General features: G+C 32.8%; 1 protein-coding gene across 37 annotated transcripts in view; it reads left to right on the top strand.

Annotated features, from left to right (window-relative positions):
• The window catches only part of STPG2 (sperm tail PG-rich repeat containing 2), a 531,130-nt gene that overhangs the window by 313,608 nt on the left and 204,989 nt on the right, over nucleotides 1–12,533 (top strand). The window contains exon 13 of one of the 37 annotated variants that reach the window (XM_072810731.1): nucleotides 5,926–5,966. The exons of 35 other annotated variants lie outside the window; for them this stretch is intronic. In XM_072810731.1, coding sequence (XP_072666832.1) covers nucleotides 5,926–5,934 — 9 coding nt within the window. In that variant the 3' untranslated portion in view covers nucleotides 5,935–5,966. Of the gene's footprint in view, nucleotides 1–1,518; nucleotides 1,732–5,925; nucleotides 5,967–12,533 lie in introns of those variants that run through there. One more of the 37 variants, XM_072810716.1, reaches the window with a different exon arrangement.

Genomic DNA, 12,533 nt, shown 5'->3' with positions numbered 1-12,533 from the left:
CATTCTATATCCAGTTTATTGAGGGATTTTTATCATGAAAGGATGCTGGATTTTGTTAAATATGTTTTTTTTTGTATGTACTTAGATGATCATATGATTTTTATCTTTTATTCTGTTAATGTGATACATCACTTTATTGATTTGCAGATGTTGAACTATCCTAGCATCCCAGAGATAAATATCACTTGATCATGATATAAGATTCTTTTAAGGTGCTGTTGAATTCTGTGTGCTAATATTTTGTTTAGAAATTTGCATCATCAGATATTAATGGCCTATGGTTTTCTCTTCTTGTAGTGTCCTTATCTAGCTTTGCTATCAGGGTAATAATGTTGGCCTTGTAAAATGATTTTGAGAGTGTTATCATTTGTCAGATTTTCAGAAGAGTTTGGAAAGTTTGGCATTGATTCTTTAAAACCTAAGAATTTACCAGTAAATCAATCTGATCTTAGGCTTTTCTTTGTTGGGAGAGTTTTGATTATTGATTCAATCTTCTTTCTAGTTGTAGGTCAATTCAGATTTCCTATTTTTCCTAATTTAGGGTTGGCAGGTTGTATGTTTTAGGAATTTATACATTTCTTCTAGGTATTCAATTTCTTAGTATATAATTGTTCATAATCTTTTCTTATGATCCCTTGTGTTTCTGTGGTATCAGTTGTAATGTCTCCTCTTTGATTTGTGATTTTGTCTTCTCTTTTTTCTTTAGCTAAAGGTTTGTCAATTTTCTTTCTTTCTTTTTTTTAAAGAAAACAGACTTTTTGTTTCATTTATCTTTTGCATTGTTTTTCTGGTCTGTATTTCAGGTATTTCTGATGTGATCTTTGTTGTTTCCTTCCCTCTGCTAACTTGAACTTAATTCATTCTTTTTATAATTCCATAAGATGTAAAATTAGTTTTTTATATGTGATCTTTTTGTTTTTGTTTTTTTAATGTAGGCATTTAATGCTTAAACTTTCCTTTCAGAGCTACTTCTACTACATTTCATAAATTTTGGTACGTTGTGTTTCCATTTTCATTTGTTTCAAAATATTTTTTGATTTCTCATTTGATTTCTTCTTTGATCCATTGGTTGTTCAAGAGTGTGTTGTTTAATTTCTACATATTTGTGATTTTTTTCAGTTTTTTCTTTTTATTAACTTCTAACTTTATACTATTAGGGTTGAATAAATATATTTGTTGTATTTAAATCCCCTTATATTTGCTAAGGCTTGTTTTGTGACCTAACATGATCTATTTTGGAAACTGTTTCTTGTGCACTTCTTTTGCTATTGCATAGAATATCCTGTAGATATTCTTTAGGTTCTTCTGGTCTAAGGTGTAGTTCAAGTCAAATGCTTCCTTATTGATTTTCTATCTGGATAATCTATCCATTTTTGAAAGTGATAATTGAAGTCCTCTACTCTTACTGTGTTTTCTGTTTCTCCCTTCAAATCTATTAGTGTTTGCTTAATAAATTTAGGTACTCTGATGTTGAGTGTATATATATTTACAATTGTTATATCCTCTTTTTTTTTAAAGATTTATTTATTTATTCATGAGAGACACAGAACGTCAGAGACACAGGCAGAGGGAGGAGAAGCAGGCTCCATTCCATGCAAGGAGGCCGATGTGGGACTGGATCCTGGGAATCCGGGACAAGGCCCTGAACCAAAGGCAGATGCTCAACCGTTGAGCCACCCAGGGGTCCTGGATTGTTATATCCTCTTGATGAATTGATCACTTTGTGATTATATAATGACTTTCTTTGTCTGTTTTTACAATTTTTGCTTAAAGTCTGTTTTTATATATTTTTAAACTTATTTTTATAAATATAGCTACCCTACTTGTTTATTTTCTACTTGCATAGAATATCTTTTTCTGTCCCTTCACTTTCAACCTAAGTGTACCATTAAGCCTATAATACCCATATAGCTGTGTATTTTTTAAACCCATCTAGCCACTGTATGTCTTTACATTGGAAAATTAATCTGTTTATTTACACTATAATTATTGATAGGCAAGAACCTACTAATGCCACTTTATTAATTATTTCATAGCTGTTTTATAGTTCCCTGTTGTCTAGGCTGGCATCTTGTACTTACTTATATAGCTGCAGAAGCAAGAGCTAGCCATGGTCATGTCTTCTAGGGTCTAGCAGGGGCAAAGAGGGACTCAAGTGGCTGGTATCTTATACCTGTTCAGCCACAAATACCTTGGATGACTGCCAGTGTGGTCCCAGACTCTGGCAGGAGTGAAAAGAGTGGGAAGGGACTCACATGACTGGTATCAGTGAATTCAAATACCTGTGAGGGGAAAGCTGGTGAAATCTATTGGGGATCTGCAGCAGCTATGCTGGCCTTAACTTTGTCAGTGGTGAAATCTGCTGAGTTTGTCTGCAGAGTAGATCTCTGTGAACTGCAATTGCTTATGATGCGTGTATGCTAATAATAGCCTCTGCTTTTCTTTCTGGTTTCTAGCCGGCTCTAGATGTCTTAGTCTTAGAGGTCTGGGTAGGGTGAAACCAAAGTAGGATATTCCTACAGTACTCTGCGAGACTGGTGAAGCTCGTTACTCACTCTGCTCTTACTTTGTTGGTGAGTGAAACTCTTTCATGCTGGGAATTTCCTTCTTGGCATTGAAAAACGCCACTTGGAGGATGAGAAAAACAGGCAAAATTGAGTTGTCTTCTTTCTCTTCTTGTGCTATTAGTCTGTTTTTTTGGTTATAATGTGTTGTTAAAATTTCCTAAGTGGACTTAGGAAGATATCTCCCAGAGTTGTTTTGTTCGTAGATGGCTATCCAATCATTGCTCTTTGTGAGAAGCTGTGTTCTCATACATCACCATTTTACCCCCACTAAAATACCAGTAATTTTTTCTCCCAGCATTTTAAATTTATCATCCCACTCCCTTCTGGCCTCCAGGGTTTTTGCTGAAAAATCTATTGACAATTTTAGAGGGTTCACTTGTATGTGTGACAAGTCACTTTTCTTTTACTACTTTCACAATTCTCTCTTTGTGTTGGACTTCTGATAGTTTGATTACAATGTATCTTGCAGATGTTTTGGATCCATTTTTCGGGGGAATCTTTTGGGCTTCCTTAATCTGATTTCCATTTCTTTCCCCAGATCTGGGTCATTTTTAGCCACTGTTTCTTTGAAATATTGTCTGATTCTTTCTCTGTGTCCTCTCCTTGTGGAACTTTTATAATGTCTATATTAATTCGTTTGCAGATGTTTCATGAGGCCCTTAAGCTTTCTTCATTCTTTTTCCTTTTTCTTCTTTTTCTTCTGATTGAATAATTGCCAGTGACCTGTGTTTGAGTTTATATTCCTATCCTCTGCTTGATTTAGTGTGAAATTTAAACCCTCTAATGCATTTTTCAGTTCACTTGTACCTTTAGCTATATGATTTCTGTTTGATACTTTTTAATAGTTTCTCTTTGTTGAAATTCTCACTTTGTTCATGCATTATTCTGACCTTGATGAGCATCCTTATGTTGGTTATTTTGAATAGTCTGATAGCTAAATCATATATCTCCATTTCATTGGGGTTAATCTCTGGAGATTTATCTTGTTCCTTTTCTTGGAACATGTTTCTCTGTCATTTTCTTGATTCTCAAAATATTTTGGTATCTGTGCATTTAATAAAGCAGCCACATCCCCCAATCTTTATGACTGGCCTCATACAGGAGAAGACCCTTACCAATAAGTTCAACCAGAGACTCTGAAGACCTCTCAACCTTTGTGCTAATTCAACCTGCTTCTTCTCTACTTAGCAGCCTACAAACATCTACAGTATGCTGGATCCCATCAATGCTCAGTGATAAATGAGACTGATGCAAGTTCCTCAGGCAGCCCCCAGAGAAGTTGAATCATTAGATGTTCTATCTAACTCTTTTTCTTCTCAGTGATAAATTGGGATCTGAGGTTTTTAACCTGTTTTCTCTACACTGAGCTGGAAGGAGAGGCTCTGACAGCTAGCTGTGTTTGCCTTTGTTTTCACTAACTAGCTCCTAGACTTTTTATATTTTAGGACATTTTTTTCTTTTGTTTTGTTGTAGTGTTTTGTTCTGTTTTGATATACTAATATAATAAAGAAGAAAAGTTCTCTGGATTTCTCAAAAGCAGTACAAGTACATTGGAAGGGAGATTCAGAAATTTACCATTTGAGTCTCATAATTGCAAACTCAACTAGAAGATATGAAATTTGAGGAGAGATAAAATATCTCCAAGTCATTGGGTTTTATTCATTATTACTTGACAAAATATGTTAGATGTCAATTGTTAGTCTCAGATGAGCTCATTCAGCTTGATATTAGTATATTTTTGTCTTAGATTCTGATAAATAAAGCTTTATCATTATGAGAAATTTCTTAAGTTTTTGTGGGACTTTGTAGATATTATAGAAGAGAGTTGAGAAGAATTGTTTTTAGAATGCCATGGTCCAGATTATTTTTTTATATAGAAGATTTCCTATATATATTCTTGACAGTAACCAAATGGAATAGGTAGTATAAGATCAGAAGTATTGAAAACAAATTTTCTAGAGTGTAAGAGTGTCTATATTGGTTCCAAAGGGCCACTTACAACAGATAAAATGATTCCAAGTAAGTATCTAGATTTCCACTATCTGCTTTAACTGGAGTGACTATTTTCTATGCTTCATATATTACACATTTGTATAAAATTACGTTAGAGAAACAATTCCACTAACTAAAATGAAAAGGAAAATTTAAAGTCACAGTTGTAGAGAAAAGATAGGTTCATTGCATTAAGAGAAAACTTGTTCTAAATCTCACTTCGATTATTTAATAACTCAGACAAAAAGATAAAATCTACTACAAATACAGTACAAAAAATGTGCCAAAAAAGTATTTCGTTTTTATTTTTTTCTTTTTGCAGTGCTTAACAAACAGGTGGATCCATAAATTGTAGTTATTGTTACTATTCATTTGGCTACACTCATTTATTTTTAGTTTATAAATATGAACCTAGTCTGATGTAGGCTCTGACAATCCAAAAATAAAAAAAAAAAAAGAAAAAACAAAAAAAACAACAACTTTGCTCTCAAGTATGTAGCACTCTGTTAAAGAAAAAAAATATAACGATTTTAGTTACAAAAACATAATTTTTATAATGGGTAAGTGAAAGGTACCAAAATTTGGAGTAAGAAATCTGTAAGTCATCCAAATGGAGTCAGGCAATCTTCAGAAGACATTTTATATGAAATATGAGAAAAATGGGAATTTTCTGCTTGGACAAGATGAGGAAACATATTCTAGGCCAAAGGAACAACATCTTCATACTCCCAGAGACACTAGAGAATAAAATATCATTGGCAAGATTTTATTAAGAACTGCTATAATATAAAATGAATGGCATGGCATTAGACATGTAGACAATATTAGATGACAAAGATATTAAACAATATTCAGAGTTTTTGTTTTCTCAACTATAGGTAGATACTAAAGATTCTGAGTAGAAGTATACTATTATATATTAATGTTTTTAATTTTAAAATATTCTTTATTTTTTCTGGGTAAATTTCTAATAAAGGATGATGACAAGGGTTGATTTAAATTATATAGTTTTTGGATGAAGACTAGTTCCTGAGTTTATTTCCAAGTGCTCATATTATCTTTGTAAGAAATGTTTGGTTGTAGTTATATATTATATTTATTTTAAACTTCTACGTTTAAAAACCCCCTTTTGTATTTCAGTTTCAAAGTTTGTGGGACAGTATTTTATAACCTTTGTAAATGTGATTTAAATTTTTGCTTTTAGAAATCAGTTTTGCACTTCAATTCTAAAGGTCATGGCACCTTACTTGAAATCCCAAAATGAATGCTTAAAAGCTACTGTCATTTGTCATTCCCTATAAAAGTTCTCTGACTCTCTGTGGACTTCATCCTTAGTTTAATTTTCTCCTTTCATTTTTGCTTACAGAGCACTTGATATTCCTTGGAACTTTCCTAAGTTAGTAAGTTTGGGGAGACTTGTTAAGGTCTTTCCTGGAAAATCTATTTTCAGTGTATTATATTAGGCCTTAAGATGCCTGTCAGAGGTATGGTCTGCTCTATGATATCCTGAGAGGATTCCAGGTTAATCATGTTACTAGTTATTGTATTGGAATAAGGATAAATTGTTGGACTTTAAGGACTGGTTTCAGCCTAGAAAGATTGTCTTGGTGATTATATATTATGAATCATTCTCTTGGAGTCCATAAACCCTTTAAAAGAAATAGTAACTATAAAAATTAGAGTGTAAAGAAACCAATTTCATATTCATTTAACTTACTTTTAACTTGAAATAGTGTTATTTTAATGAGTTGCATTGAAATATATTCCTTTTTTGATATGTCTCAATATGTTAAAAATTATCTAAACCATCACTATTTTTTTTTCCAAAAAATACCTTTGCCTGGGACATAATCTGAGTTTGAGCTTTGAAGGCAAATGAAAGTTGTATATTTTTCTACTCTGTTGTTCTGATTGAAATGTAGAAATTGTATTATTATTCAAGGTAGTATTTCAACTTTAACTTCTTTATACTTATCTATGTTTGTAACCAAAGAAAGGGTATTTTGTAAATAGTTATCAAATTTTTATCTCTGGTTATCATAATAAGTCATATTTTTATTTTCATCTTTTCCTAAAATATAAACTTTAGTTTGCCAGGCCATAGCAACTTGTTTGTAAGCTGAGGTTTAGTTGTGGATTAGAATCATTGTTAGAGGAGAATCAGTAAATTAGTAAGGAAAGTAGACTTTGCTTTGAATTCTCAACAATAAAATCGTTTTTATTTATTTTTTTCTTCAAGAAAGAATGTTCTCTTTGACAGTCAAAAAAATAATTTACTAACAAATGCCAAAAAATACACCCTCTGGCCCTCTTTTTCTCCTGATACCACCAGTTCCAAGGATAATGCCCCTCAAGGCTCAGTGTATTCCTTCCCTTGGCCTTGCTGCACTAATTACAGTCTGACTGGATATTGGCACTTGGTGCAGTAATGTTTTATCTTCTCATTCTGTCATTGATGTTGACCTAGTCATTCCTAAGGCAACTTTATTGACCTGTTTATGCTTATGTTCAATAGCTCTACTACTGAAAAACAGACAGTATGGCTACCTAAATATATATCTCTTATTCACAGTTTTTTAAGTCCCAAGTTACGTTATTTTCTTTGATGTTTCTTTTTCTTTCTTAGCACCTTTTTTTTCTTAGTTCTAGAAGAAGTGAGAAGAAAGAAATATTAAAAGAATCATAAATTAATAGCCACATGTATAAATGAATGTCACCTATGTTTAGCAGTATCGCTTAAACAAACTAGGATACCCTAAAAATCTCTTCCTTCAGGGTGAGCTCTCCGGTCACCAGATACTTTATGGAGAGAATGTTAAATAATTGAATTCCTCACATTGATTAAAAACTTTGGAACAGACCAATCATATCAATTTGTATATTAATTACACATCAGGAATCAAGAATGGTCTTTGATTTTTATATAAATAGGACCATCTATTGACTATTCTTGGTGCATCTTAGATAGTTCTGACTTGCCTAAGTAGATTCATAGTTTTGCTTTGAGGACTAGAATAGGCCCACCTCTTGACTATTTCCTATATCAATGGTCTTAAAGTCTTGTAAGATAGCCCATTTTGTGTCCTGGGAAACATTAATTTATTTATGGTTTAATCTGAGATGTTAGCTCAAACTTAATTATCATGAATCTGAAATATATTTCATCCTGAAAAGCTGTTGTCAGTAAAATATAAAAAAATCAATTACTCTAATTTACTAGGAAAAAAGGTGATTATAGCATTCACCTTGTAAAAGTAAAATGCTATTTTTGTATTTTTTATTATTGGAAGCTATATTTAAAAAGTGCTGTTGAGTACTATTGCTTCAGAAACTGCTTTATTTATTTAAATATCTTTGAAGTGTAAATTTAGTTTAAGCCCTCTAAAATCCTGAAATGCTAGTGAGGATTTTAGATAAGATATTTCCAATTGTAAAACAACAGAAAAATTTAAAATTTCTTCTGGATATTATTTTATGCAAAATAAAATTATGAGGAGAGAAGGCATACATAGTATTGGAGTTTTATCTCCGTATAAAATTTTAAGGTATTGAAGTTGACAATCTTGGTTTAATTCATTGTGTTTTTTTTTTTTTTTAAGATTTTATTTATTTATTCATAAGAGACACAGAGAGAAAGAGAGGCAGAGACACAGGCAGAGGGAGAAGCAGGCTCCATGCAGGGAGCCCAATGTGGGACTCGATCCCAGGTCTCCAGGATCACACCCTGGGCTGAAGGCAACGCTAAACTGCTGAGCCACCCGGGCTGCCCTGTTCCATATATTTCTATAATTAAATATGCTATAATTTAATGTCTGTTATTGTGCCTTGTATTATTAGATTTTCTTTTTTTTTTGTTCTAAAAAGGAAACATTGTATTCCTAACTTATCTAGCAAATGCACTGTTTACTATTCATATAAACTATTTACTTTTCTGTTTGAAAGTTGCTCATTTTTTTGTATATAAAATCAATTATTGCAACATTTTCCCCTTGTAATAATAAATAAACATTTACACTTGAGGGAGAGGGAGGTAGAAAGAAGTAAATCTCCTGTGTGTACTTTTCCATATATAAATTATAGTTTTAAATAGCATCTTTTTCTATGTGAGCCACATACTGCTTTATATTTGGTCAAAGTATAAGTTTCTTGATGATGGGAAAGAACATGGGGATGTAGGTTCTTATGAATATAAAAATTTCATGTCACTTATTTTAAATCATCAGATGCTTTGCTCTCAATCTTGTATTATTTCCTTTGTAGTGACCAAAAGGTTAACTAGAAAAGTAAAACCAACATCAGACAGCATAGTCAATAGCATGTGAAAACTATTTATTTAGTTCCTTTTGTGAGTATAGTCTTTAGTGCTGGTTGAATAAACAGTCAAGCTTAAAATAATATTTTATTTCTATAGCAGAAAATAGATAAGTTGATAAGATTGATGATTTTTTATCAAAATCTAGAAATCATATGTATCTGATTTTTGATATCTGTTCTAAGTGAAAGATTTTAGATTAGATTTCCTGATGTATAATAAATACTTAATAATTATTTGTATATTAGTAAATGTGGTTCCAATTTATCCTGAATTTAAATCCTTACTATTTTCACTAATCTACAAGAATATTATTATCTTCATGTCCATATATTTAATAATTTCAAAAGATCAGGGACATATTTTTTAGATAATCTGATGCCTATAAGATCTTATTTTGTCTTATTAAAAACCTTGGCACCATTGTCATTTTCAAGAAACACTGAATTATTTTATTTTAGAAATATAACATTTTTCTATTTATGCATTTCTTTGTTTTAAATGTATTTCAAAGCTTTATTACCCAATGATTTTAGTTATCTCCTGTACTTACACAGTTTAAAGTCTCAAAAGTATCTGCTGATTGATTGACTACTTCATTTTATCTATAAATGGCCTTTTAAATAATAATAATTTAGTGAAAAAGTACGTTTGTGCATAGAGTAGTCCCTTTTTTCAAGTTTTTATTTAAATTCTAGTTAGTTAGCATATAGTGTACTATTAATTTCAGGAGAATTTAATAATTCATCAATTACATATAATTCCTGGTGCTTATCACAAGTGCACTTCTTTTTTTTATTATTATTATTTTTTACAAGTGTACTTCTTAATCCCCATCATCTATTTAGCCTTTCCCCCACTCACCTCCCTCTATTAACCATCAATTTGTTCTGTACAGTTAAAAGAGTCTTTTGGGGGACCTGAGTAGCTCAGTCAGTGTAGCATCTGCCTTCAGCTCTGGTCATAACCCCAGAGTCCTGGGATCTAGCCCCATGTCAGGCTCCCTGCTCAGCAGGGAGTCTACTTCTCCTTCTGCCCTTGCCTCTACCTCTGCTCATGTTCTCTCTCTCTCTCAAATGAATAAATAAAATCTTTATAAAAGTCTCTTATGGTTTGCTTCCCTCTCTCTTTTTCCCTCCTTCCCACTTATATCTGTTTTGTTTCTTAAATTTCACATATGAGTGAAATCATATGGTATTTGTCTTTCTCCGACTGACTTATTTCACTTAGCATAATGCACTCTAGCTCCATTCACAACTTTGTAAATGGTAAGATTTCATTCTTTTTGATGACTGAGTAATATTCTGTTAAATATATCCATCCTACATCTTCTTTATCCATTCATCATTTGATGGACACTTGGGCTTCTCCCATAGTTTGGCTATTGATGATGCTGCTACAAACATCAGGGTGCATGTGCCCCTTCAAATCTGTATTTTTGTATCCCTTAGGTAAATACCTAGTAGTGCAATTGTTGGTTCATAGGGTAGTTCTATTTTTTAACTTTTTTATTTTTAAAAATTTTTTTAAATTTATTTATGATAGTCACAGAGAGAGAGAGAGAGAGAGGCAGAGACACAGGCAGAGGGAGAAGCAGGCTCCATGCACTGGGAGCCCGACGTGGGATTCGATCCCGGGTCTCCAGGATCGTGCCCTGGGCCAAAGGCAGGCGCCAAACCGCTGCGCCACCCAGGGATCCCTATTTTAAACTTTTTGAGGCAACTGCACACTGTTTTCCAAAGTAGCTGCAACAGTTTGCATTCCCACCAACAGTGTAAGAAGGTTCCCCTTTCTACACATCCTCGCCAACATCTGTTGTTTCCCGTGTTAATTTTACCCATTCTGACAGATGTGAGATGGTATCTAATTGTAGTTTTGATTTGTATTTCTCTGATGCTGAGTGATGTTGAGTATCTTTTCATGTGTCTGTTAGCCATCTGTATGTCTTCTTTGGAGAAATGTATGTTCATGTCTACATTCCATTTCTTAACTATATTATTTAATTTTGGAGTGTTGAATTTGATAAGTTCTATATAGATATTAGATACTAACCCTTTATTAGATATCACATTTGCAGATTTTTTTTTACCATTCCTTTAGTTGTCTTTTAGTTTTGTTGACTTTCCTTTGCTATGCAGAAGCTTTTTATTTTGATGAAGTCCCAATAGTTAATTTTAGCTTGACTCCCTTGCCTCTGGAGACTTGTCTAGTAAGAAGTTGCTGTGGTGCTGAGGTCAAAGAGGTTGTTGCCTTTGTTCTCCTCTAGGATTTTGATGGATTCCCGTCTTTAATCCATTTTGAATTTATTTTTGTGTATGGTGTAAGAAAGTGGTCCAGCTTCATTCTTCTGCATGTCACTGTCCAGTTTTTCCAACACCATTTGTGGAAGAGACTTTTTTCCCCATTGAATATTCTTTCCTGCTTTGTTGAAGATTGTTGACCATATGGTTGTAGGTCCATTTCTAGATTTTCTATTTTGTTCCATTGATCTATGTGTCTGTTTTTGTGCTAGTACTATACTGTCTTCCTGCTTGTACGTTTGTGATATAGTTTGATGTCTGGAATCATGGTGCCTCCAGCTTTGCTTTTCTTTTTCAAAATGATTTGCTACTTGGGGTCTTTTGTGGTTCCATACAAATTTTAAGATTGTTTGTACTAGGTCTGTGAAAAAGGCTCGTGGTATTTTGATAGGGATTGCATTACATACATAGATTGCATTGATAGTATAGACATTTTAACAATGTTCTTCCAATCCATGAGCACGGAATGTTTTTCCACTTCTTTGTGTCTTCTTCAGTTTCTTTCGTATAAGTGTTCTATAGTTTTTAGAATATAGATCTTTTACCTCTTTGGTTAGGTTTATTCCTAGGTATCTTATAGTATTTGGTGTAATTGTAAATGGGACTGATTCCTTGGTTTCTTTTTCTACTGCTTCATTATTGATGTATAGAAATGCAACAGATTTCTGTACGTTGTTTTATATTCTGCTACTGCTGAATTCATGTATTACTTCTAGCAGTTTTTTGGTTAGGTCTTTCAGATTTCCTATCTAGGGTATTATGTTGTTTGCAAATAGTGAATGTTTGACTTCTTTCTTGCCAATTTGGATGCCTTTTATTTCTTTTTGTTGTCTGATTGCTGAGGTTAGGAATTCCAGTATTATGTTAAATAACAGTGGTAAAAATTGGCATCCCTGTCTTGTTCCTGACTTTAGAGGGAAAGCTTTCTGTTTTTCCCCGTTGAAGATATTAGCTTTCATATATGGCCTTTATGATGTTGAGATATGTCCCCTCTATCCCTACTTCATTGAGGATTTTTATCAAGAATGGATGCTGTATTTTGTCAAATGCTTTTTAAAGCATCTATTGAAAGAATCATATGGTTCCCATCTTTTCTTTTATTACTGTGGTATATCAAGTTGATTGATTTGTGTTATTGAACTACCCCTGCAGCCCAGGAATAATTCTGGGCTGATGGATAATTCTTTTAGTGTACTGTTGGATTTGGTTTGCTAATATCTTGTTGAAAATTTTTTGCATCCAGTGATTATCAGTGTAGTTCTCTTTTTTAGTGAGATCTTTATCTCATTTTGGCATCAGGGCAATGCTGGTTTCATAGAATGAATTTGGAAGTTTTACTTCCTTTTGTATTTTTTTGGAATA

Source organism: Canis lupus, chromosome 33 (assembly GCF_048164855.1).
Source record: "Canis lupus baileyi chromosome 33, mCanLup2.hap1, whole genome shotgun sequence".
NCBI classification, from domain to species: domain Eukaryota; kingdom Metazoa; phylum Chordata; class Mammalia; order Carnivora; family Canidae; genus Canis; species Canis lupus.
Note: the sequence above shows the minus strand (reverse complement) of the source record. Positions and strands in the feature narration are given on the sequence as shown.